This window comes from Lissotriton vulgaris, chromosome 8, assembly GCF_964263255.1.
Source record: "Lissotriton vulgaris chromosome 8, aLisVul1.2, whole genome shotgun sequence".
In the NCBI taxonomy this organism is placed as follows: domain Eukaryota; kingdom Metazoa; phylum Chordata; class Amphibia; order Caudata; family Salamandridae; genus Lissotriton; species Lissotriton vulgaris.
The window spans coordinates 50,431,468-50,458,211 of record NC_141696.1 but is presented as its reverse complement, the minus strand read 5'-3'; the positions used below and the strand labels follow the sequence as shown (position 1 = coordinate 50,458,211).

The window sequence follows — 26,744 nt, the reverse complement described above, 5'->3', positions numbered from 1 at the left end:
GTCAATTTACAAATATCATAGGGAAATTTCAGGGATGGACCGTCCCTATAGGCACACACCAGGGGGAATGGACCCATCATTATTTAGATCGATGTTCTTACTCACAGTTTAGATGCTTCTGTTGGAATAAGAGATTCAGTAAGTATAAGGTTTTGTCTTACTTTGTCAAGGGTACAGGTCGGCTCAACCCTGGAGAAGTGCCCCTGACTCCCTGAATGTGTTGAGATCGAGTGTTTTACTTCCTGGTTTTAAGAACGCTCCTGATTGATGTTCGGGATCATGTGATCCCGCATCATGTGACAGAGATCAAGTTTTTACTGCCTGGTTTTTAAGGACACCCTTGATTGGTGCTTGGGATCAAGTGATGCCGCATCACATTGCATGACATGCAGATGCATTGTGGGGCATTGAGTTTACAAAGCTGGCGATTTTTAGGGAATCAAGCATTTGTGTGAGAACGATATTTGATGTTAATATCTCTGTCAGCATAAACCTGACAGTTCCCCTGATTCAAAGGGTGGGTGGACCAATGGTTTTTCGGACAGGACACATCATCGCCTTTGTGACAGAGAAACTTTTCCACCAAAGACTAAATTGATCTAACACTAACAGTACCATGGGTTGAAAGTATCAACCCCAGCGCTCACAGCCTTGATGTTAGATGAACTGTCCTAGTTGACCACTTCAATGATGTTAGTGAGGTCAGTTTTTATTTTACAAAGTGGCAGTCAGCTGTTGAGTAAAAGTATTCTTTTCCAAGTCTTGAGTGAATTAATTCTCTTTTCTTCTGCAGATTCGCATTCTCAACTCCTGGTTCGCAAAAAACATAAACAAGAAGGAATGTGTCCACTTCATTAGGAACCCCAGCCTTTCAGATGACAGGTAACAGCACCATGCTTGATGAGACTGCAGCCAACCTCTAGCATCTTCCTCATGCAGTGCACCACCGACAAATTTAACAGAACATTTAGAAGGGCCTGAGACAGATTTCCAATACCTAACTATACTCCTCTTCCTCAGTGCTCTTCAAACTTGTGGTGGAGGAGGGCACCCTTGATTGCTATGGCGTGGTGCATCAATTATCTCAAAGCCGTCATGTGGTGCTGAAGTTGGGGCGCTCGTAGAAGATCTTTGAACTTCATGATTTTGAGGTTTGCATCCTGGCAACTTGTATACAGGTCCTTTGGACCCCAGCCGCCTTGTTGTTCTCCTTCTGCTTTTACACATTGGCAGGGACATCCTAATATAGGCATAATGCAGATACTGGAGGACATGTTACTCTGTCACACCGGTGACAGATATCCCGTCCACCGAAATATAAATCCCATTATATCCTATGGCATTTGTTTTTCGGCGGACAGGATATCTTACACCGTTATGACGGAGTAACCCGTCCTCCAGGATCTAAATCAGGCCTCTCTTACAAGGTCGCAGAATCTGGACAGACCCTTTTGTTTAAAAATAAAATAAAAAGGGTCTTTGAATCCCACCAGCTCACCTATAGCACAGCGGGATACCCTCACTCTTTCCTTCTTACAATCAAGTTTACCGCCATTGTCATTGACTCCCTTAGATTTTCCTACTATTCGAAAAATGTAAGTAACTTAGAAATGTATGCGTGTAGGCAGCTGTGATACAGACCAGGCATTACTATCTCACCACACATTCATTCAAGATCACCTATGGTAGAAATGCATGTTTTGCCTCCAAGATTTAATTGTAGGTCCTCCTTGATTGACTGTACAAACATGACCTGTACTAGATTGAAGTGGGTAAGTTGTCTGTATCTGACTACTCTCGCTGTAGTTTGCAGGAGAGACACCTACATGACTGCAGTTGTTTGGCATCTCCAGTGTCTTTTACCTGCTGTTTTGCTCTGTATTCAGCTCTATATAAGGGCGGGATTTTATGAAGGCCACAGATTCTACTTAATGCTACGACTACTGTATCAAGCTACTTGTTGAGGCATAATCAATTGTGAAATAAAACGTTCATAATCATAGTCTTCTGCTACCACTTTTAAAGCTGTCGCAAAAATATAACTGGCCCCTTAGGTATCTTTTCCCGTGTGAAGAACATAAATCGAAATACAACCAGGTTTTTTTCACCTTCGATGTACTTCTCTAATTGTTTTGTTGCAATTTGTAACTCATCCAGCTCATCTTCTATTCGAGGTACATATGGTGAAAAATTATCCAATATATTTAGCTGTTCAATTATCATATAATATTATAACATGTTTCTCTTTCTTTCAGCACTTTGCCTTTAGCAGTGAAATGCCCCTAAATAGGCACAGAAGGTCCTAAGTTGACCAATTAATGGATGGTTTGATTGGTTCTTTCGAAAAGAAGGGCGGAACATTTTGGATACATGCATCAAGATTAGTAATTGCGATTTCCAAATTGCAATTTTTGCCGAATCGCAATCACTAATATATGAACATTTGTAATTTAAAATAGTTATTCTTAGTGGGTCACAAATAAACCCATTTCATGAAAATAAACACTATGTCTTGGATTTCTTTTAAATAAGGGAATACCTATTATTTTAATTGCAACCAGCTTCCTCCTCATTACCCCTCACTGGGAAGGTGTAGCATTTCCACGCATTCCCAGAGTTATATGGTGCAGCCCTGCGTTTCTAAAGTGACGATGCAAGTCTTTAGCCTTCTTGACTGAACGAGCCGCTTCGCCACTTTTTTGTAAATATGCCCCATAGTTTACCATAAGTGGGACCACCGTACACAAATGAATCAATGGTAAAGACACTGAATGGTCATATTAAACCCCTGGCCAATCCAGAACACAAGCCGTCCATCCTGAGGCAGGCATGTCAGACATTAAAAAGGGGTCCATAGGAAGAATTGGCCAAAACCTGGACTCTGTGTGACAAAATGAAAATAAATTGGCTCAGAATTCATCGAGGGTTGTGCATCAGCAAAACTAAAGGAGTAGATTCTGTAAGAAACTGGAATATTGATGCAAGATTTCCTGAGACTAGGGCCATCCAAAGAACTGGTGAAGGCTCGAGGTTCACACATGGAAGCCACTGTCAGCAAGTTCATCTAAACTTAAATCAAACCACTGACTCATTCCCCACATCAAAAGGGGAGAAAAACCTAAAGCAGGGACATCCTGTGGATGCGGTCCTGGGGCATTTCCCCACACCGAAGAGTGCCCAGCAAATTGGAAAAAATTGTTAGCATGCAGTAAAATTAAAATACTTTGCAAAAATATGCAGGTTTTACAGAACACAAAAGGCTGTAGGGCCAAGGGTGGTGAATGAAGGGACACCTGGTTTATCTGACCAGGCTGAGGATTACATGGGTGATGAAGAGGAAGGGTTAATGCATGTTATACATGCCTTTGACTAGCTCACAACCTGGGCACAGTCCCCATTGAAATGCCAAGTACAGGTAGAGTCCACACCAGTTACTGGCATCACAGACACTGTAGAATCAATGACTGTTATGGCTCACAAATCTTACAAAGCACTGACCCATCTTACCACACTGAAGAAGGCTAATGTGAAAGTATAGGCTTATGGGCACTGGGCTCACTCCAGCTAGCCTGCATCTCCTCAATAGACATTACTCATGATGAAGAGATGGTGTGAGCACAAATATATGAAAAGCTGGTGGGAGGTAGGAATGCTGTTAAGCTGCCAGGCTGCAGAAAATTTGAGACTGATGGAATCTGCATTCACACTGCTAGCATTGACTATCTACTATAGGAATTTTAGGAACTGTTCTGTGAAGCCCATGGTGCTAACTCACAATTTGTACTTATGCAGTCATACATTCTTGATACGCTTTGACCACAGCCGCTTACCCCTCTCTCTAAGGTCTGTTTTTGTCCCCCTGTCCATGCAGGAATAATTCTTCTAAGGAGTGTATAAGCCAGGATCCCAGAACCCCGCTGATTAGTTGTTGAGGCCCGGAGAAGTCCTTGGGTGCCAATTTTGTGAGTCTGCCTGATGACCGCGACATGCTAGTGGCAACTGATGATTACTCCAAGTACCCGGAAGTGGAGATTGTGCCCAGTATGTCAGCAAGTGAAATAATCCTAAAATGAGAGAAGGTTATGGAGTACCTTGGTTTGATCCAGCAAATTAGAACAGGCACTGCTCATCCATTTCAGGGGCACGAACATAATGAGTACCTTGCCTCACTAGGCATCAGATAATGCCACATTGGCAACAAGCAACTGAAGGTGCCAAAGGGTTCATGCATACTGCTTCTAAAGTGCTGCGCATAGCCTATGCTCACCACCACAACTTGGACTGGGCTATTCAGTCTTTTATTTATTTTTTATTTATTTAATGCGATTTTATATAGCGCGAACTTTACCTGAAAGTGTCAGAGCGCTTTATATAAGAACCAGTTGCAAAACATAAGGACTTAGGATTTCATGCGTTGCATACAAGATATAAACAGAAAAAAATGCAAATGTACAAGATGTAAAGTCACACAAGGAAGAGATACAAAGGGATATACTCTAAGAGTCACATAGGAATGGTAGAGAGTACAGTGGTCTACTGCATATACAAGTGATTAGAGTTATCTCTATATACATAGGGAAGGGATATAAATGGATATACTCTAAGAGTCACATAGGAATGGTAGAGAGTACAAAGGTCTACTGCATATACTTGTGATTAGAGTTATCTCTTTATACATAGGGAAGGGATGCGAATGGATATACTCTAAGAGTCACATTGGAATGGTAGAGAGTACACTGGTCTATTGCATATACTAGTGATTAGAGTTATCTCCATACACATAAGGAAGGGATACGAATGGATATACTCTAAGAGTCACATAGGAATGGTAGAGAGTACAAAGGTCCACTGCATATACTTCTGATTAAAGTTATCTCTATATACATAGGGAAGGGATACGAATGGATATACTCTAAGAGTCACATAGGAATGGAAGAGAGAACAAAGGTCTACTGCATATACTAGTGATTAGAGTTATCTCTATATACATAAGGAAGGGATACGAACGGATATACTCTAAGAGTCACATAGGAATTGTAGAGAGTACAAAGGTCTACTGCATATACTATTGATTAGAGTTATCTCTATATACATAGGAAAGCGATACGAATGGATATACTCTAAGAGTCACATAAGAATGGTAGAGAGTACAAAGGTCTACTGCATATACTAGTGATTAGAGTTATCTCTATACACATAAGGAAGGGATACGAACGGATATACTCTAAGAGTCGCATAGGAATGGCAGAGAGTACAAAGGTCTACTGCATATACTAGTGATTAGAGTTATCTCTATATACATATATACACATAGTGGATTTTCTCAGGTCAAGACCCAAAGGAAAAACAGAAGAGCAGAGGTCCATTAAGTGGGATCCTTCCTCCAGGATTACCACCAGACCCCTCACCTGCTACTGGCTATGCGCATGATGTGGCCTGTGAGAGAGGTTGTCCCCTCATCAGCCAGTCTGGGCTACTGACTGTTTTAAGCCTCAGAGGTCGGTTTTACATAGACAGAAACAAAATGGTGAGCCGGCGGCGACAAGCAGTGCTTCAGACTTCAACACAGGTGACGTGGTCCTTTTGGGACCCAGATATCATGGGACCAAATGCTGTCTCCCATTTTAAATTAAAAGCCTGGGGTGTGGAGAAAGTAAAAGATTCCATGATCATGCCCTTCAGATGGGTGGAAGAAGTCACGCGGAACTTTTCATTTTTCAAAAAGTTCTGGGCTGCATCTAGCAGTCAGTGCCCAGCAGAGGAGGGTAAGAGTGGTGGTGAGGCCTCAGGGACCCCACGTGAGGTGCTCATCCCTAGTGAGCCTGAGTGATGGGGACAATAAAGGAGTGGCAGAGGTGTCAGACCAGCCAGAGGGTTTGAGTCCCCTCTTGCTGTGTCCTCTGATATGCTCTGACTCCCCTGAAACACCTGTGGATCAACAGGCTGTACCCAACAGGGAGTAGGAGGATTTATCCTCGGTATCATCGGGCACACCATCATAGCGATACCAGGGTTCTCCACAGTGGCAATGTGTATGGTTTTTGAAGAGTAGTGTTAGCATTTGTCCTTTTGACAACCTATTTATTAAACTCTGATGTGTGTTGTGGAGGAATGTAGTATTTGCACATGTGCAAATACAGAGCATTGTGTGATGGTTTGACCGGGTTTGCCCTACTGTTCTGAGATAATGGTTCAGTCTGATGTCATAAAGTTACTGCAATGTCCCTGCTCCGGCGGTGTAACCAAGAGCTTTACAATGGTACAAAAATCATAATCAGCAGTTAAAAATACATGACACTCACTTGTGTCCCATTTCGTTTTGCCAGTTCAACAATACAGCCATCATGGACACTGATATACTGAGTAGGTCATTTGAAAACCACCCTCTTTGATAAAGGAGTGTCTTATGTGGACATTGACCCGTGCTGTTTCAGTGAAGGTCATCACCTGACTGATAGAATCTACCTTTGCCTGTCCTGTAGCTTTTTCCCTCACTTCTGTTTGTTTCCCTCAGGAAGGAGGTGTGTTACTGTGGGAATGACAAGAGCCAGCACCTGCCAGTGCCAAGAATCCACATTGAAGGAGAACCAGAGGACACAGAATGGACCCCGGAGAAGAACATCGAAGAGATGCCGACCGATTCTTTTGGGGACTTCACGTTCAAAGGCCTTGGAAACAAGATAACGAAGGTAAGTGAGGGCTGAAAGAATCTGAGATTTTTCCAGGAAAATTTACTGTAATGTAATTGTAATGTAAAAGTATTTGTTGAGTGCAAACTAATCACCGGCGAGGGTATTCAGGGGCAGCATAGGTGTGGGAGGTCAGGAGCATCAGTCGAAGAGCCAGGGCTTCAGTTTCTTGCTGAATGTTGTGAGCTTTGTGGCTGCTCTGATGTCCCAGGGGAGGGTGTTCCAAGTCTTTGCTGCTAGGTAGGAGAAAGAGCGGCCTCCTGTCCTGCTTCTGCGAATGCGGGGATGTGTGCGAGTGATAGTGAGGTCGATCGGAGGGTCGGGGCTGGCTGGTAGAAGTGCAGCCGGTGATTTAGCTATGACGGTCCCTTCTGATGCAGCACATTGTAAGTGAGGGTGAGTAACTTGAATTGGAAGCATTTCTGGACAGGGAACCAGCAGTTTTTGGAGGTGAGGCGTGATGTGGGTGCAGCAGAGAAGGTTGAAAACCAGTCCAGCGGCGGAGTTTTGGATGGTTTGGAGCTTGCGTTTGAGGTGGGCTGGTATTCCATAGTAGAGGGCATTGCCATAGTCTAACCTACGAGTGACCAGAGCCTGGGTGAAGGTCTTACTGGTGTCCAGGGGGAGCCATTTGAAAATATTTCTGAGCTTGATGATCACTATCTTGCCTGGGCATTACAACTAAATCTACCAAAATTGGCCATAGTCTAAAATCCAACAGGATATGATCAATGAGGCCTGAATGCTGTGAATGATGGTAGGTATGGCTCCCCTCTCTGTCGGATTTCGTTCTTCCCGTTACTTACCCGAAGGCCATTACTAAGTGTAAACATATTTATTTGTCACACAAGTGCACTCCAACTCTTGACAGGAGGGAGTCTGAGACCAGGGACAGCCCAGGCTTGGTCCTCATCTCCGAGGGGCTCAAATTTACCGGTAAAATTGTCTGCCACTGTTTTGAAAGAATCCGCGGGAAGGACTGCCGTATGAGTACCAACTGAATCAATTACTTGTAGCTTGGCGCCTTTACCCCAAAACCTACAATACACATTGTATGGGTAGCATGCCTCACCAAATGAAAAAGAGAGACTCCCTGTTTATCTACACTGCCCATATCAATCTCCTTTGATGTACAGCCAGGGGTGTTTTTTATCCAAATTGACAACCATCCAGAGGGTCTTTTCTTCCCTGAGATGGTAGCAACCAAGGAGAAATTTACAAATCCTGCATGATGTTGCTGAAGAAGTGACCACGTCTCTTGGTACGGACAGAAGGCGCTCAGTGGTGTTATGTGGAGTGTAATTTAATATTGTGTGGCATTGAATTTTGTGGTGGTGTGGGGAATTATGTGGGATTGTTTGAAGTAGTATTATGTGGCATGGTGTGGAGTAGTATTTTAAGGTGTGGAATTATGTGGCATGTTGCAAATGCAAATTTATTTTGTGGAGTGTAATTATATGTTTTAGAATATACAGAGATATGTGGAGTATATATATGTTAGGTGAAATATAGTTTGGATTGTAATGTTGTGTAGTAGAATTAACTGGAGTTGAATTGTGTTGTATGGAGCGTAATTATATTGTTTGTAGTTGAGTGTAATTCTCAAGCATAGTGGCATTAGGTGGCATTAGGTAAGAGGAATTTAATGGCATGGAGCGGAGTTGAATTATGTGGAGTTTATTTTATCGGTTTGTAATTATGTGGCATGGAGTGGAATGATGTGGAACGGAAGTGTGTGTAGTTGGATTGTGTGGCATGTTATTATGAGGTGTTGAAATGTGTTGTGCATTGTGGATTTATGCAGTATAGATTTGTGTGTTGTGGTATGTGTGACACATACAGCCAGTTCTGATGCTTTACTCAACTGCGCTTTGCATCTTGGACCTTACAGATCCATTCTTACAATAGGAAAACTGAAACTACAGGCTCCAACAATGCTACTGAACATTATGTCACTTACCTACATTATCAATAATTTTAATATTATTATTGTTTTATGACTAGCACATTTTGGAAAAAAAGGGAATACCAAAAGTGAGTGTGGCGTATGCCTGACCGCACTTATAGCACCCAATGAATAATGCATTGTTTACAGTGCACTGAGCTCACAATACACTATTTACAGAGTATGTTTTGTGTATGCGGTGAGGACATGATACTACTTGTGCAGGATTAGGCCAATAAACTTTCCACAGGCTTACAGTCTGCTTAATCTGATGGTAGCAGCCTTATGACGTATCATCTAAGATACCAATACTCCTACTGGAAACACAAGTCACACAGACCACAACATGCAAATAGCAACACTGAAGAGTCTGTTTTGCGAAGTCACACTATTCCAATCCCCCAAAAGTGAAGTGCTTACAGCGTTTTCCACTTGGAAAAACTTTACCTTGGTAAACCCAGAAACACAGTAAATCTCAGAAAAAAAGCAGTGTATTTTTTACATCTTCACAAACCAATTGCTAACTAAATAGAAAAGAAAAATAAATCTTAATTACTGAATGCCAGTTATAATTCAATGGGTCAATCATTGAAAACAAATACAGGTATGTTTAGGCTTGCCTATTTATCTAATCTATGGAGAGCTGCCATAAAAGAGAAACAAAGGGCCTCATTTATGAGGCCGTGCGTCACTTTTATGCCGCCGGTGCGTCACTCAGTGTAAAAAATTTGCCTTGTTGCACCATATTTACAAAGTGACGCATCTAGGTAGATGCGTCACTTTGTAAACCCCTGCGCCGCATTATACCTGCGCCAGGTATTATGTATGCAAGGGGGGCGTTTTGACGCAAGAAAGGGTCTTGGAAGTGACGCAGTGGTGAAATCTATAAGATTTCACTGCACCACTTCTAGGACACAAATGCATAAATTTCTTACGCCTGCCTCACAGCAGGCGTAAGACTGACGCAGGCCCTTTCACATGGGGCTTGCCCCATGTGAAAGGACACATTGCTGGAGTTGCGTCACTTTTGTGACACACTCCAGCAATGCGTCACTTTTGCGCCATACAGATGCGTCAGAAATACTGACGTATCTGTAACTCCTTGCGCCATGATTCGTCATACTGTAAATATGACGTATCATTGGTGTCGCAAGGAGGGCGCAGTGAAGAGTGACGCATCGCTGTTTTCACGCAGCGATGCGTCACTTTTCATAAATGAGGCACAAAGGCTCTTTAAGGATGCGTCCTTTGCACAAATCATGCTGCTGTAAATTAAAATGAATGCCCTACAGGCACAAGCAGAAAGGGTGCGTCATATTTCATGGCTACCATAAGAAACCAGCAGTTAAGGATTTCCCTGGAACCTTCCAAATCCATCATATTCTAGGAATTCTTAAGGCCCACAGTGGCATTTTAATACAGATATTCAGAGCATGAAGACGGCAAGAGGATGGTTCGTGGTGGTACGAAACTTATTTAAATGCCAGTCCATCTCTGGCAATTAACAAATAAATACAGTAAATAAAGCCACTGGTTAGCAAATGTAGTAAAGACAAAGTACCTGATTACGATGGCGGTGAGACTGCCACTGATAGGCTGCCGGTGGTGGTCTCCCCGCCATCGTAACCAAGTTCACCACTCGCCACATTAGGATGGCAGGCAGTGTGTTGGCGGTCAGAACGACTGACCGCCACACATCTGATGGAAAGACTGACCGGTGCATGGAAAGGAGTTGTACTCCCTACAATGGTGGCGGTGCCTGCCAGGCACTGCCATAGGGATTACAATGTCGCTTTCCACCCGCCTTTCCGTGGCGGGTAACCAGCCATGAAAAGACAGGCAGAAAGGGACTTTGGGTGTCCTTAGCAGGCCCTCCTCTGCCCCCACCCCCAGACATGGGACCTGGGGGTAACACATCCGTCACCATGTGGCAGGCACCGCATGGTGCCTGACATGTAGTGCAGGGATATTTTTCTCAGTGTCCCCTTTTTGTCTTGCGGCGTGTGCTGCAGCCAACAGCGGTGCCATAGGAGAAACTTCGGCTGCCCCAACTTGCGGACCTTCTTCTCTGCACTTTTATGAGACTAGCCCTGTAGAGTGTAAATGTCTGGACGGTTCATACCAGACAAAGAGATTTCTGAGAACAGAAGGTCCTGTGTTTCTCAGTGCCTTATATGCTAGACATAGAGACTTGAATTTAATTTTTTGTGCCACTGGGAGCCAGTGGCGTCTGTGGATCTCCTTGGTTACTGATTCGAACTTAGGGATGCTTGCCAACAGCAGAGCAGCTGTGTTTTGAACTGTCTGAAGTATTTTTTAGAAATTGCTCCGGTATGCTCAAGTAGAGCCCATTGCAACTGGATTAGTGTTGTTACCACATCTTTCTAGAGTCCATAGGGATGTATGGTAGGATCTTCTTTAATTTCTTTATTAGAAAGTGGGAGGCAGAGACGATGGCATTTGTCTGGTATGAGAGTGTTAGTTTGTTATCAATCCGCACTTCCAGATTTTTTGCCTTTTGAGCTGGTTCTGGTGGTTCACCCATCCCCGCCGGCCCACGAGAGATTGTCCCATCTGGGTTGTAGGTTACCAAAGATTATGACCTCGGTCTTCTCGGAGATGAGTTTAAGACAATGTGTTTCCATCCATCTGTTTATTTCTTTCATACAGTTCTGAACGGTAGGGCGGGTGTTGCTTGATTTCTGTATGCTGCCACTACTATCTGGGTATCATCAGCATAAAACGTCAAACTAAAACCAAATTCTCAGATCAGAGGGGCGAGTTCTGAGACATACACATTTAAAAGGTATGGGCTCAGAGATGATCCCTGAGTTACTTCGAATGGGAGGACATATGGCTTTGATTGATCCCTGTCTAACATCACTGTTAGTCTCCTTTCGTTCAGAAAGGAGGAAAGCAGGGCCAGTGCCGCTCCATTGACTCCCATCATTTCCAGTCGCTGCTGCAAGAGATTGTGATCAACAGTATCAAATGCGGCTGATAAATCGAGGGGAACAAGGGCGGCTGTGTCCCCTCTATCCATCACAGCCCTAATCTCCTCAGTGGCTTTAATAAGAGTCGTTTCCGTACTGTGCTCGTGTCGGAAACCAAACTGAGAGTGATCAAGCAATTTGTTTTCCTGGATGTATTGGGATAACTGTTTGTGACGATAATTGTTCAGATTAGACACATCCTGATTGGGCTTTTTTAACAGTGGGAGAATGGAGGAGTCTTTCCAAATGGATGGGAATTTGCCTGAAATGAACATAGTGTTAAAGATTGCTGTGAGCTCAGGGCTCACCACCTCCACAATCTCTTTCAGAAATGTAGGTGGGCAAGGGTCGAAAGGAGACCCAGATTTAGTTTCTCTTATGTATTTTTCCACTGCCTCAGGTGAAGTTGGGGAGAAACAGTGAAAAAATGTTCTTTTGGGTTCGGGGCTCATAAGAGGTTTGGTGGGGCAGTGAGCTGGCGCATCTTCGAAAGCGTTGTAGATCTTCATAACTTTAGTTTTAAAGGCTACAGCGATCATATCGCAAAACGTTTGATCGCACTTGATTCCTTCGTACTTATGTAGCGACACCAATTTGTCTACTACCCCAAACCATTCTTTAGGTGTATTTTAGCTTTCTCAATCTGTCTAGTGAAAAAATCCTTTTTTTATGCCATCAGTAGATTTTTATATTGGGTTAGCGCAATTTTATATATCTCTTTATCCACTGTGTCGTAGTTCGCTCTCCAGCATCTTTCCAATCGATGGCACTTTTGTTTTTTGTTTTTCTTTGTTTTTTTGGGTCACAGGGTAGTGCTTCGTAGGTTTGGCCTCTTTGGTGGAGTTTGAAAGGACTTCGTCAGCTTTTGAGATACTGTGATCATGTGTTTTGCATGATCTTAGTCCATAATTTTTTAGTACATCCCTATATTCAGGCATCAAATGTCCCACAGCACACTTGCTAAAGTTTCATGAGAACATGGTCTACATGTCTGTTGTAATCTTCTGGATCTAAATAATTTTTTATTGTGGCCCTCTTTCTCCACAGTATGTGCGCGCATCCAACAACACCTCATCCAAAGTCCTCTATGAAATGATGACCGACCAGTGGCAGCTGAGCGTGCCCAACCTGCTGATCACTGTGACTGGTGGCGCCAAGAACTTCAGCATGAATCCCCGGCTGAAGAACCTCTTCAGCAAGGGTCTCATCAAAGCAGCTCAGAGCACAGGTGAGGAGGGACATCTCAACGCACATCAATAAAGAGAACCCGAAGACCAAGGGTTCAGTCTAGTGAGATTAATTCAGACAAACATTCTTAAGAATTCTGCATGCACAGACGCTATCTCCCTTCTGGTGCTGTTAGACATCCACTTTCTTCCTAGAAGGTAGGCAGCTGGCATACACAAGGTTGGGGTGCATTTTAACCAGGATGTCAATTTAACAAAATGCCAGGGGTAGTTGAAGTGACATTGAACGCCTTTTGATCTTTACTTTGACTCACACACACATGCTTACACATACTAACACATTCACACACACTCATGCATATAAACACACACTCACCTGCAAGCATGAATACAACATACTTTTAACAGCATTTTTTACTTACAGTAGTTTCCAAATAGGGTGATATTCCAGCTAACGTACTCCATTTTGTATTACACTAATAGTGAATAATAATATTCACTATTTGTATGAGATAGCAATTGACAGAAACCAGGCAAGTGGGGCTCCAACCAGCACCCATTAGAAAGAGCTGCCCCTGTGTTCCAGGCACTGGTTTTGCCAGCTCTGAGGCCAGGGGTCACAAAAGAAGTGTCAGTGGTAGCAAGGGCCAAGCCAGGAGGTTGCAGAGGTGACTGACCCCTGGTGCCCCCTAAATGACATGCAAGATTTGAACCCTTATCTATACTTTGAAATGTTTTTGTTTTCATCAATTATTTTTTAAAGTGATACATTGGTATTTGCATTCAAAACTCATGAGAGACAATTACAATCCACATGAAGGAGTTAGTCATGGTTATGCCACTTGCCTGTTCATCTGGTCCAGCAAAAACCTCATGTCTAGTTGTGATTTTCCTTCTTTGCCTGTGATATTAGTTTCTTTTGGTAATTCTATTGCTACAGTAGGGCATAAGTGTCCTCTGGTGATGTCAATAGTGCTGGCGTCTGTACTATTGGGGCTAGGGTCCACCTAGGGCCTGAAAAGGGTACTGCAAGGTTCATCACCTAGGCTAATTGTTCCGCCATCCCATATGTTCATGGGCGCAACATACATTGGCACCCATCAAAGGCAAAGGTAATCCATTAACTGGTATATCTACTTAGATATCTACTTAAAAGTTTGGGATTCCTGGTCTGTCCTCTCCTCACTACAAGTCACCTCTTCGGATCCCATCACACGCCTTTGAGACAAACATTATTAAAGTAGAAAGAGTCCATTTTGGAACTATTTACTGCATGCCCGACTTATCTTTGAGTTTGTCTACCAACGTAGGAGCGTGGATCATCACTGGAGGCTGCCATGCCGGTGTGATGAAGCTTGTTGGTGAAGCAGTGCGGGATTTTGGCATGAGCGGCAGCAGCTATGGCGACAGTGAAATTGTCACAATTGGCATTGCCACCTGGGGCATTGTCTACAACCGGGCCAGCCTGATCAGCAAGGCGGTGAGTGAAAGCAACTCTGGAAAAAGGTGAAGTGATTCATGTGATGCACAGGAATGTGAAATTCGAATAGGAAGGGCATCTGTCCAGAAGAACTCTATGGAGGGCAATGTGAGAGGTTTTAGGTGGGTAGGTACACTCTGTTATTGTGTAAACATTACTGGTAAGGACATGTTTGAATGGTAAGATATCATGGAGGGCGTGTGGATGGTGAGAGTTGGATATTTGGGATTTTCATAAAGAAAATATTCACCATTAGTATCCTGGTCTGGCAAGAAGAATCTTGTATGGTTTTTAAGATCATCGTATTTAGTTAACCCAATGATCCCTTGCTACATGTTAAGATTTTAATACATTGGCTGCCAAGCCCGATGTGTCGTGGCCGCCAGGGCAAGGCACTTAGTAATGTGGAAGATGTGCATGAGCTAGTTGTGGCTCACTTTGATGTTCCTAGCTACTTGGGGGGCTGCTCTGCCCTATGTATTTTGATCCCTTAGTAACTTAGAGGATGTTGCCCAATGGCCAAGGCTTCTGACTTTGGGTTTACAGGTTTGAGTCCTGGCATTGGCTCTCTATCACTTAATTTGGGAAAATCACTCAATCTTATTGTGTCTAAAGATTAATCTGGTTACTCATGTAAAGGGTTGCACCAGTGACATCTCAGACATGTGGTCGATTGCAGCCAAATAATGGCAGTGTGTTTCTTGTGGGCACTAGGCTACCTTCTTTTGGAGGAGCCTCTTAGGGGTGAGGTTGGTTGGGAGAGGGATGGCCTGCTGGTGGTCTTACACTTCTAGTTCTACCTCAGGTGCCCCAGAAATGGCATGTGTCATTTATTACCAAGAATTACAGGATGCCTTGGCAGGGACCAATGTGCTATTCCGCCTCAGGATGTTTTACAGATCTTTGATGTCTAACTTTATGTCATCTGGTCTTTCTGTACTATGCTGCCCCAAAGTGGGAGTAAATGAGATATGTGTAATTTTGATTTACTCTGTTCATGTGGTGTATTTGCTATATTCTGCATGGTGCAATGTTAATCTTCTGCAGTGGTAGCGTTTGATGTGTAGTAAATTTGCTACGTCCAAAACCCAAGAAGTGAAACCAGTTGCATTTTTGGGGAGGGGGACCGAGCAGTTTGAAAGGGTAGACCCCACCATTGCATGACTGCATATGGCCATGTCTGAACTGGGGTGTCAGAGTGGGCTAAAGAACGGTGATGGAATAAACCCAGATCTGTTGACTGGGTGTGAGTATTTGATTGGTTCAGATGCTCCGTCCATCACCACCCCCTTTTGTACCGCTTTGAGCGCACTATGGAGGCATGAAAAACGGGTTAAGCGGGTCAAAATAATAAGGTACTTGAATTCATATGTGAAATAGTTCAGTCAGGATTGCATGGGAGCACTCTCTGGAGGGCACAATGATACACCAATCCACCAGTAGCATGAAAGTAACAGAAATACATCTCTAGGAGGAACCACACTTTGATTGACAGTGAGGATGAGCCACACTTTGATTGACAGTGTCTGACTGTGAAAATAAAATAGCAAAGACTGAAGAAGGCCAACTCAAAACACTTGGCCTCAGAGGCTGAATACTGCAAATCGGTACTGCTACGATGTTCGTTCACCATGAATAATACTCAGTTAACAGCCATTCTAAAATACATTGTTCAAATCACTTTGGCACATCATTTGGGAAAAAAATTATTTTCAAGATAAAGCATGTGTAACAACATTAAAATATAATTATTAGTTGCAATGTGCAACAAGAAGGTATTACTTCTGTCATTAGTGGAGGCCAGCTGGTTCCCCCAAACTGATGATGAATTGAATGAGACCCTCTATTGCTAACCACGGTGGGCTCTGACATCCATCTCTAAGGAAACCCTACAGAAGCAAGACTTGTCTTAGTGCTGAGTTACGGGATCGCTGGTTGGTTTCCAATGGTCTTGTGAATTTGCTTGCATTGAGAGTGAATTTTGGAGGTATATTTTATGCGTTAGTGGGGCGATCTGCACGTAGGCTCTTAGAATGAAAACAAGACTAAAGGACAGCTAGCATTCAGCATTGCTGGGGTACATCGATGTTCTGCTGTGAGGTGCTATAAGCCAAGAAAAACTGCTTGATTTCAATGGTCAGCAACCTAGGCGGCCATTTTGTATTTTTAGAGCAATGGAATACACACAGTGTGAGGAGGTGGGAACTTGCTGTTGAAGAAGGCTCAATGGAAGCTGCATTAGAATCCTTGTGAGACTGTGGCGGACTGGCCTATGGTGACTGGACAGTCATGGGGGTGAGGCTTCTAGGTCTTGAGTGGCAACACTGTTTTATGAACTGCTAATTTCCCTGGGCAAGTTGCCTGCCAACTTCTGTGTTGAACTGGCTCCATCGCTAACACTATGGTTCAGTCGCTTTAGTATTACCCGACTGTCGCATTTCTTTTTTTACTCTTAATTCGGTTCTCTCAATTACCTGAATTTTGAACTGAACTTTGACTTGATTCTAAATCATGATTTAGCTCGGTTTAAGGTGCTTTGTCCCGTCTTCCTTCACATTGGCTGAGATTAATTGCAGCCAGCTATTCTGAAGCCAGTAAACACATCAACAAAAACACCTTTGTTATTGCACTGCTTCTGACTGTGAACTTTAGTTATTATTTGTTTCTCGCATTAAAAGTCAAAGTTTGATGTTAGCCTGTAAAAACACTGCTGTGAGTCCCCTGAACTTTAAAAGACTTACACCAGACGAGTCTGTGGCACTCTAGCTGGCTCTTTTCTCTCTCATACCCATTCCCCCTTCCCTTTGGAGTTTGCTTTTGATCCATGTTACACCCTGGGCTTTGAAGCAGATTGACATCAGACTCTGCTGTTCAAGTCCTGACATTGACAGCATTCCTGCTTTTTTGCCTTGAGGGCACCCTCATGGCAGCACTTTCACATAACACAAAAGTACTTCTTTTTAAAACTTTTATAATAATACAAAGGGAAATTTTTATAGAATTACACATTTTTGTCTACAGTGGTTCCTCTTCTGGAGCATTGAGTCTTTCCTTTCAGCTAAGTTAGCAATTTAGGAATCTTTCCCTCTCATCATTCCTTCACACAGATTCTTAATTCCATTGTCTTTGGCTTGGAAGAACAGCTGCATTAACCGGGGTGCTGCTAGTCCTCTGTGTCGCGTGAAAGCCTGTCAAGGTGAAGTCCAAATCCTCTTATAAGGTAGCACTGTGTAGCTGGAGAGATTTTCAGGAAGTTAGATACTGGATTTTCGAAGGCTCTCTGTCCTTGAGTTTTGGTGTGCAAAGGTCAGAACAGGCCAACCTTGAAAAACATAGCTGTCAACATCACCTCACCGGGATAACTTTCCTTTCTTTCCACACTATTTAGTTTTACCGCCAGAATAAGTCCTTCTTTTAGAAATTTAAATCTTCCACTATGGTAAGGATGAATTTGCGGACAAGGGTTCCACAAGGTCCAATACTTCATTCTAGCTGTCCCACAGTGCGCACAAACTTCGCACAGAAAACCTCCAAGAGCGATAGCCCAGTAAAATGTGATCCTGAGGATGTGTCTTTTTCATACATCCTTAGCACTGTATCCCATTAATACAGAATTTGAAAAATGCTTAAGTCGAATGTTTCTAGGTGTTCCTACTGGTCCCCTCTCAAGTCCCCACCTTGCTAGGGATGGTTCCCAGAATCTGAGATCAGAGATGAATGTGGGATGCAAACATGACCACTTGGTCCACCAAAGGCTGCAGCAAAGTCTGCTCCAGAGAAGATGCCTTCTCCTGTCTCTGATGTCTCTGGAAGAGCAGGAGGCGGCTAGTCTAAACCGTGAGAATCATTTCTCTTTCTTAAGCACACATAGGTCGCAAGCAAAGTGAACAGTCCTACTCCAAAGCCTGCAGTTAGCAGAAAACTCTTCTTCTGATCTTCAGTAATTCCAAATGTAGTCTGAGGAGCTACAGGTTAGAAGCTTTTCTTATAGTGGTCGCTAGCCAGTGATTGATGAAAAGTCGTAGCTTGACCTCAGAATATTTCCCAAGTCTACCCATTAGTTGCTGCCTGCCTTACTGCAAACATCACACAAAGCTATTATCTGTTGGTCTTTCAAGGTGGTGAAATGCCGGTGCCAGTGCACAGAGCTCTAAATCCATTTGAACCAAATTTCTAGGACTATGAAGAGGCTCCTTACTACTGGACCTGGCTTGGAAGGATTTCCTGGTCAGCTTATAATCTGCTCTAGAATCTGAGTGTGTGTGCTGCTCCTGAGGTGTTTAGTGTTGCTTAATCCAAACAAAACCAGAAACAATGGTGGGTGGCCCAGCCTAACTTGAAGCTGAACCCCTAAACAGCCCATCAGACACGAGGCAAGGGTTTGACCTGGTGTCTACCACTGATGAAGCGGCCTGTCACTTCCATAAGCCCATGTGGCTGGTGTGTGAACTTGCGAAAGCAACGTGTGATGTGGTTCATCACTGTGTTGAGCCCCTGCACACCATGAGATGTCCGGCTGTCTGTGACCTAGTGAGTGGCGTGACTCTGGTGGTGACCTGCTATCCATGTGAGTTCCTGAGAACTAACACAAACATGAACCTGAGAGCCGGCATCCCCGAAGCAAGAACCACAAGCTGAACAAAAGACGCCACTCCCCTTGAATACCCCTGACTGTAAATGAGCCCAGCATGCCTCTCCTTACTTTTGTGCCCTTTCTAACCTCTGCATTCCAGTACAGCCCAATCAGCTGGGGGTCAAACACTTGAATTGTTGAAGACCAGAGTTTACCAGTGTACTGCACGTGTAGTTCCCATGCATAAGCACACATAACTGAACACAACCACCACAGAGACCTTTCACTCCCTCAGACCCTCAAACTTTTAAACTAGACTATCAGCAGTTTGATGCACACCTACTCATGCAGTTAGATAAAGTGACTTTGTGCCTGGGTGAATCCCAGGGTAATTGTGAAAATTGGAACCCAGATCTCCACACGCATTAATTTCCCATCTGCTTAGCATAGAACTTGCTCAAACTAAATTTACTGTAAAAACCCAAAGTAACTCAATATCTAAAACTCTTTAAAGGTTTTCTTCATTTAATAAAAGTCTTATTCCTTTTTATTTAGTAACTAAAATAACACTACTTGAACAGTCTATTTATGTGTGATACTTGTGCTGCCTGAACTAGATATTCTAACCCCAAACCAACCTCCAAGAATAGGCTATTGACTATAACACATTCGCAGCCCCTAAAAGCGAAGGCCTAAAGAGAAGGCCTTAACACATCAACGAGTTCTTGTTTCTGTATTTTTGCAGGGACAGCACCAAGACTTTCTCAAGAATTTCCTACCTCTCCCTAAGCTGTGCAAGCCACAGAGAACTGACCTCACAGTTTCCTTCAGCTATTTACATTTCTTGAATTCAAACCCAAGATTTCTTACAACTCGCTAAAGTTATGCTTCTGCCCCTGTTCAGGCACCATTTTAAAATATACTCTTGAAATTGTCTTCTGACCCCCCCACCATCAGAGGTACCCATTCCTAAATGTCTTTCCTTTCAGGGTGGTCTGCCAGCAGAGTACTATCTGGATGTGGACAACCAAGGAAGCCTCTGCTGTCTGGATAACAACCACTCTCACTTTATCCTAGTGGACGATGGGACACAGGGGAGGTACGGAGTCGAAATTCCCCTGAGGACCAAACTGGAAAAGTTCATCTCAGAACAAACCGTTGAGAAAGGAGGTAAGGTTGCAGCTGTAAGGGTTATTGTCTTTATGTATGCATATTTTTAGGGGGTCAAAAGAAGGATTAACGAAGGCAATAAAACACTACCACACAAGAAAAGACAAGAATTATTTTGTGTTTATTATATGTTTTGTTTAGAATGCATTTATTGATAGAAATTGCGTGTGCTTCATGTTTTCACTTTTGTCGGCACTAAGACACACAGCTTGCAGTGTCAGTTTGCATGCGCTTGGTGAGAGGGTCCTTGGGGTGGCACAATTTGTGCTGCCGCCCTGAGGGACCCTCTTTAGTACTTCAGGCCCTGAGTAGCAGGGGTACTATTTACTATGGAATTTCAGAGGGTTACTAAAGGTATTGCTTGTTGGGGAAACAATTGCACAGTTTTGGTAAAGGTATCTAGCACTGGGGGCCTGGTTAGCAGGAACCCAGTGCACTTCCACTTGAAATCACATCAAATACCAGACAAAAAGTGGGGGTGACCAGGCCGAAAAGGGCTCCTTCATACACATTCCTCACAAGGCTGCAGGAGCTTCCACTACCCAGGATATCCATGTTCATGAATTCAATTAGGATTTTTATGATACAGAACCAGGACTTTAATTAAGCAACAATGTCTTATCAGCTCCCATTTTTCCTGGTTCCATGTCCTGCAGGAGTCCTTTTCCATCAAAGCTCCAAGTTTCAGGCTCCCTGGAATAAATTGATGGGTGTAGACAGACAGAACATACATGTAGACAGATAAACAGGTGTGCAGATAGCCAGGGATAGCTTAGTGGAGCAGTTGGGAGCTCTGTTGCATTGTATCTTTACAAAATAAACTCTGCTGGGTCCGACAGGTAAGAGGCTTCTCTGATGTCTGAAACAGGTGAGAAATAGGGTTGCTGTGTACACTGAAATATGTATCAGCTGAACGAGTAACTGATCTCCGGAAGGTGACAAATAACTCTGCTTGTTATCTGTGGCGAATGAGGTATAACTGTACTGACTGTGGCAAGTGAGGAGTACATCTGCAGTTTGAGACTTTTGAGAGAGTTCTGTGTTCTCACTGAGGATGGAATAAGTCAGCTGCTGAAAGAATGTCCCTACTGTTAGTAGAAGGTGGGTTTGTAGCTCACTGCACCTGTCTCTAGATGGCTGGCAGATTGTGCTATGCCCTGATGTTGGTGCGTTCTTGGGACTCTGTCCAGGGGTTGGAAGATGTGTGTTTATCACACATGTGTCAAGACACTACAGTGGCGCTACGGTCCTGGATCCACCTAAAATTTTAAATGTGCCGTGGTTCAGGTGGGTTTGCATTTCATACTGAATGTGTTTCATATAATTTTGAAATTGTGTGTTGTGTGATGGATTGGGATTTATTCCATAAAACAATTTTTAGGAGTGGCTTTGCATTTAATACTTAAATAATGTATTGTTCTGTTGCAGTGGTGGCATTGTGTCTTATGCTCTTAACAATTTGTTTTTCTGATTTAAAAGTAGCTGTGTGTTTTGCTCACTACCAATATTGTTTTTTTCTGTTGTAAGACTAGTTTGTGTTTCATACTGAAATAATGTGTTTCTTGTATGGGCAAGCTGTATGTTTCATACTGTAACAATGTGTTTTTATTATATGACTGCCTGCTTGTTTCATATTGTAACAAATATTTTTTATGTACTAGGGGCAGCTATCAAGATCCCCATTGTGTGCGTAGTGTTGGAGGGTGGACCAGGCTCCCTTGATGTGAGTATAGCAGGGAAGTGGTGGGTGCACAACAATGATATGCAAAGATAATGCAGTCTTAAAGGAAGGGAAAGACAGTCAGGACATCGATCTTCTGGTAACACCTCTTTGAAGAATAAAGCTGTGGCTTGGTGTTGGGTCATGGTTTCACATTATGTGGCAGTCCGTTCTCTATCCCTTATAGTTATAATCAGAGCATAGCAAGAGGGTGGTTCCTGTCCTGTGTGTGTATGATAGCTTTTTGTGGTGTTCCATGAGTGGTGTCCCCTTTGACTTAACCACAGTTCTTGGTGCCCCAGCTGCCTGGATTCTAGCTGTTAAGGTACCACATTAACTCCATAAGTGACCAAAGACTAAAGATAATCCATGCCACACATTGGTTTGTAGGGGGAGTATGTTTAGTGGGTGTGTTGCACTACCTGGAGGGTAGATATGGCTATCTTTTTGAGGTATTAAGGTGCACCCATAATTTGCACACACAACTGGATCTTGTACAGGAATATGCATCTGGAAACCACACAAACTTCAGAACTTAATCAAACCTTCATCCATGAGGATACAGATCATGGGCATAGATCCTAACCTCTGGCTCCTTTTAATCCTGTAGATCCCTTAAGCTCCAAAAAAGTGGAAACAGCATATTTAAAGATTAGAAGAACTGGCAGATGTTTCTCACCGACCTCCACTGAGTTACTCAAAATATAAGAGTGTTATTAGTCAGATAGACCTGTCAGATAATCTCTAATATTTATATACATATATTAAAGGGTGGTGGTAACCGCTTTGTAGTTATAGTTAGGGTTGCCAGGTATAGGAAGTACTTGGATCTTTGCTTGCTAATAACTTTGCCACAATTTACTGAATCTCCACGAAGCCTTGCAGACCTATTGTTTTTTCCACATTGGCTGCTGATGCAAACTTTTGTGGTGTTAAGAGGGTGCAAAAGAAAAAAGGGGGGTCCAAAACATGTTTTCCCACTAATGCATTTTCCATAGACCTTATAGACAGCTGTTACGGCAAAACATTCAGAAGCATTTTCTTAAAAATTATAAGGAATATACATTAGGTTTGCAGAGTACCGCTGTATTATTGCAAAAGTACCTAGAAGGTACTGCAGCACTTACAGATTTTTTTTATATATGAAAAAATAAAATTATACTCTAGATATCTCTGTACGACAAACTTTTTGAAATACATAAATTAACTGAATTATTTTTCCCTAACATTATGGATTTTGTTACAATCCCTTAGTCCTTTCTATACATTTAACAAACAGTATAACGCTATATCTTAGCATCAAACCCAGCATGAAGACTTAAGATCATGTTTACTACTTTAGTGGTGGGGGCAGCGCACCAAGTCACCGTGTGATGTCACTGACCATATCATGGGTGATGTTTGATGTAATATGTGAGGTCACAAGCAGTGCATTGCGGGGAACATAATTTATAGTTAGCTCGAATAACTATAACTGCTAAATTTCAATGGTTTTATATGAGTGAAATATGAGCCTAACTATAACATCCTTGTAACCTTAGTTTTTTTCAGTGAATCTCTAAGGTTTTCTTAATTCTACTTCCAAAGTGCCAAGGCCATGTGACCTTTGTTTTTTTAAGTGAATTTCTAAGTTATTTTTAATTATATTTCCTAACTATAATGTCCCTGTGACCTTTAGGGTTTTTTTGTGAGTTTCTAAAATTTTTGAAGATTATTCCCTAGTTATAACATTTCTGTAACCTTTTGTTTTTTTCTGTGAATTTATAAGGTTTAAAAAAATATTATTTCCTCACTGTAACCTTTGAGGATGAGAGTGTGAGTGAGTGCATGAGTGTCTCAATGTGGCTGTGAGTGGATGTGAGAGTGTCTCAGTGGGTCTGTCAGTGGGTGTGTGAGTGGGTCTGGGAGTCATTGCATAAGTGTTTCAATGGGTGTGTGAGTGAGTGCATGAGTATCTGAGCGGGTCTGTAAATGGGTGTGTGGGTGTCTAAGAGGATATCTGAATGAGTGTCTGAGTGTCTGAGTGGGTCTGTAAGTGGGTGTCAGAGTACCAGAGTCACAAGATGGCTGCCAACACTTCCTAGTTTAAAGTGTTTGCAGCCAATCAGATTGCAGTCCCAAGGTCGGGAGGATTTGCAGATCCTCCGCGGCCACAGTTGTTTATCTGAGAAATGTTTATATTTCTCAGGAACTACTAAACAGATTTACACCATTTAACAACAAGAGTGGACTCTGGACCAAGAGCTACCTTTTTGCCAAATTTGGTGTAATTCCGATCAGCAGTTCGAGCTGTAGCCGTGTCTGAAGTTTCCTATGGAAATTAACATGGAGAAAATGCGTTTTGGGACCCCCCATTTTTCTCGGCAATTGCTTGATGAATCACCCCGAAACTTTCAACACAGCAGCGGACCTGACCGCCCCATTAGTTTAGAAAATGTTGCATAGATTTGTCGAATGACGCCAAAGATATTGGCAAAAGAAATAACGCTTTTACTACATAAACTAGGTCCTAGGTATAACCACCTACTGGTGACCACCAGTAGGTAATATATATATATACACACACATAAACACACACACATATATATATATATATATATATATATATATATATTTTTTTTTTTTTTTTGAGCATATTGAGCGCGACAGCTACCCAAAAAGAGTTTCCCGGCGCTAGAAGATACTGAACCAAGAGGGCAGGAGAAAGTCTCAGGGAAGAGACCGGAGCAAGTTACTGGTTGAATAGCCAGGTCTTGATGACTTTGTGGAAATGATTGTAGCGAGTTTCCAAACGAAGAGGTTGCGGGAGGGAGTTCCAGAGCTTGGGGCCTAGAAGGGAGAAGGATCTACCTCCCATCCTTGCTCGGCGTGGTTTGGGGACACAGAAAAGGCCCTGGGTGGAGGATCTCAGGCATCGGGCCGGCGTGTAGGTATGCACGAGGGTTTGGAGGTATCTGGGGGCATTGCCCCATTTTATTCTGTGCATGAGGCTAAGAGTTTTGAATTTGACCCTATTTTCGATTCTTAGCCAGTGGAGCGCCTTAAGGTGACCGGACATACGTTCTCTCCTATGGCATTTGCACAGCAGTCTAGCCGCAGCGTTGTGTACCAGTTGGAGGCGTCGCATGACTACCTGTGATGCCCCTAAATAGATGACATTAACGTAGTCTATTATAGTCTATATATTAGGATTTCTAATTTTACTACTCCTAAATGCCTTTTGTGAATGCTGAAAGTCGTAAAGTTAGGATTTTGTCTCACTTTAGCAGTAGTAAAGTTAGGAATCCTAACTTTGCTACTCCTAAATGCCTTTCGTGAATACTGAAAGTCGTAAAGTTAGGATTTTGTCTCAGATTACTTTTGTGAATCAGGCCCCCTGTCACTATTTTTTTCTGTATGTTTTGCAATACCTGTGAGTGGTCATGTATGGTAGTGGACTTATTCCACGGCTGGGCTTGAGCACATACAGTGCTTTTATGCAGCCTTTTTGGCTGCAGTGACTTTAGAAGGTGCATTTTGCGAATAGCAATGGGATCACTATTTTATGGGTAGGTGTTTGCATTTGCATCTATTTCCCTAAACCTCCTATTACCTCTTCTAAAGCCCTGTCTTACCCCTCCCTAATCCCTTCCCATTTATTAGTAAGTATTCTCTGTTGTCTAGCTACTCCATATGTCCTTCCAAATTTACTGCTAAAAGGTATACCTACGTGTACAGAGATCTCTGCACACTCAGCAAAGGCCTCCGCATAGAAAGGAAAGAAGAGGTTGCGGACTCTGGCAGATGAATTGGGAAAAACATTCTGTAGTAAGTAAGTAGTACTACTGTAGTTCTACTAAACGTACTACAAAGTGCAATTTGAGAATAGGCCCACATGTTTGCTCCAGAGAAAGGAAACTGTCCTTCCTTGTCTTGTTAGTGTTAGTTAAATAGAAACATTGCAATTCAAGCATTAGCTGGAAGAATAAAACAAGTTTGTTTGCTTTCCAAATCTAATTCTAATTTCTCTCCTTCTCTTGCTCCTCGTATGTACAGCATGTGAATGCAAAAAACATGGTATATGAACACATGCTGCATTCAGTCAGGCACATATTACATGCACCAGGAAATACACACTTAAAAGCTCTGCCACATTCATCACCTCTGTCCTGTGCAAGCATTGTCACATTTGAAGATATGCTGCTCCATCTGGAAGTGTCAGAGCTGCTAAATGATATGGACCTAGATGTCCTTTTCATCACTGAGACATGGACTACTGTGGATACCACTGTTGAGTTGGGCCTGTCATGTCCTGAAGGATATAAGTTATTCCATAAACCTAGGCCACTGGGAAGAGGAGGAGGGCTTGGAGTGATCTATAAAGATAAGTGGGATTTTTCCCCTCTACAGACCGATGGGGTAGCAGGGGTAGAGTTACTGGGGTTCTCCCTGCAAGAACCAAAAGGTAGGATCCTGACCGGACTGATATGTTACAGACCACCTGGTGCGGAAACACAATACCAGGCGCTGTTTGATACCATTGCTAACCTCGCCCTGTCCCACTCCAGAATGCTGATTCTAGGAGATTTTAACCTATGGGACAACGGGACCCTGGGGAGCCACCTGAGGGATCTGAAGGACAACTGTGGAAACTGGGGTCTGGATCAGTTGGTACTGAAACCAACCCATTCAGGGGGACATATCCTAGATATGGTCTTCGCCAACAAGACTGAGACTAGGGTGGTTGATATCCTACCTCAGCACTGGACCGACCACTCCCTAATCCACTTCGAGATCTCCATATCTACAGAGGGGAATAGAAGTGAGCAACCGGTAACCTATAGGAAGGGACGGAACTGGTCTAAATTACCGAAGGATAAAACAAAGCCTATTTTCATGAGCAATGTTTCCTATGATCCAAAGGAATCGGTAGACCTGAACTATCAAAAGTATTGTAACTACATCATAAAGACCCTAGATAGACTTGCCCCTCTGAAAATTATAAAAA

The 26,744-nt window shown here is 42.9% G+C and overlaps 1 protein-coding gene across 2 annotated transcripts in view; it reads left to right on the top strand.

The window, feature by feature from the left end:
* LOC147693358 (transient receptor potential cation channel subfamily M member 2-like) overlaps nt 1-26,744 on the top strand; it is a 624,327-nt gene that overhangs the window by 178,069 nt on the left and 419,514 nt on the right. The window contains exons 3-8 of one of the 2 annotated variants that reach the window (XM_086933682.1): nt 794-882; nt 6,515-6,689; nt 12,675-12,855; nt 14,125-14,294; nt 19,857-20,037; nt 21,699-21,760. In XM_086933682.1, the coding sequence (XP_086789808.1) occupies nt 794-882; nt 6,515-6,689; nt 12,675-12,855; nt 14,125-14,294; nt 19,857-20,037; nt 21,699-21,760 (858 nt within the window). Of the gene's footprint in view, nt 1-793; nt 883-6,514; nt 6,690-12,674; nt 12,856-14,124; nt 14,295-19,856; nt 20,038-21,698; nt 21,761-26,744 lie in introns of those variants that run through there. The other variant, XM_086933681.1, reaches the window with a different exon arrangement.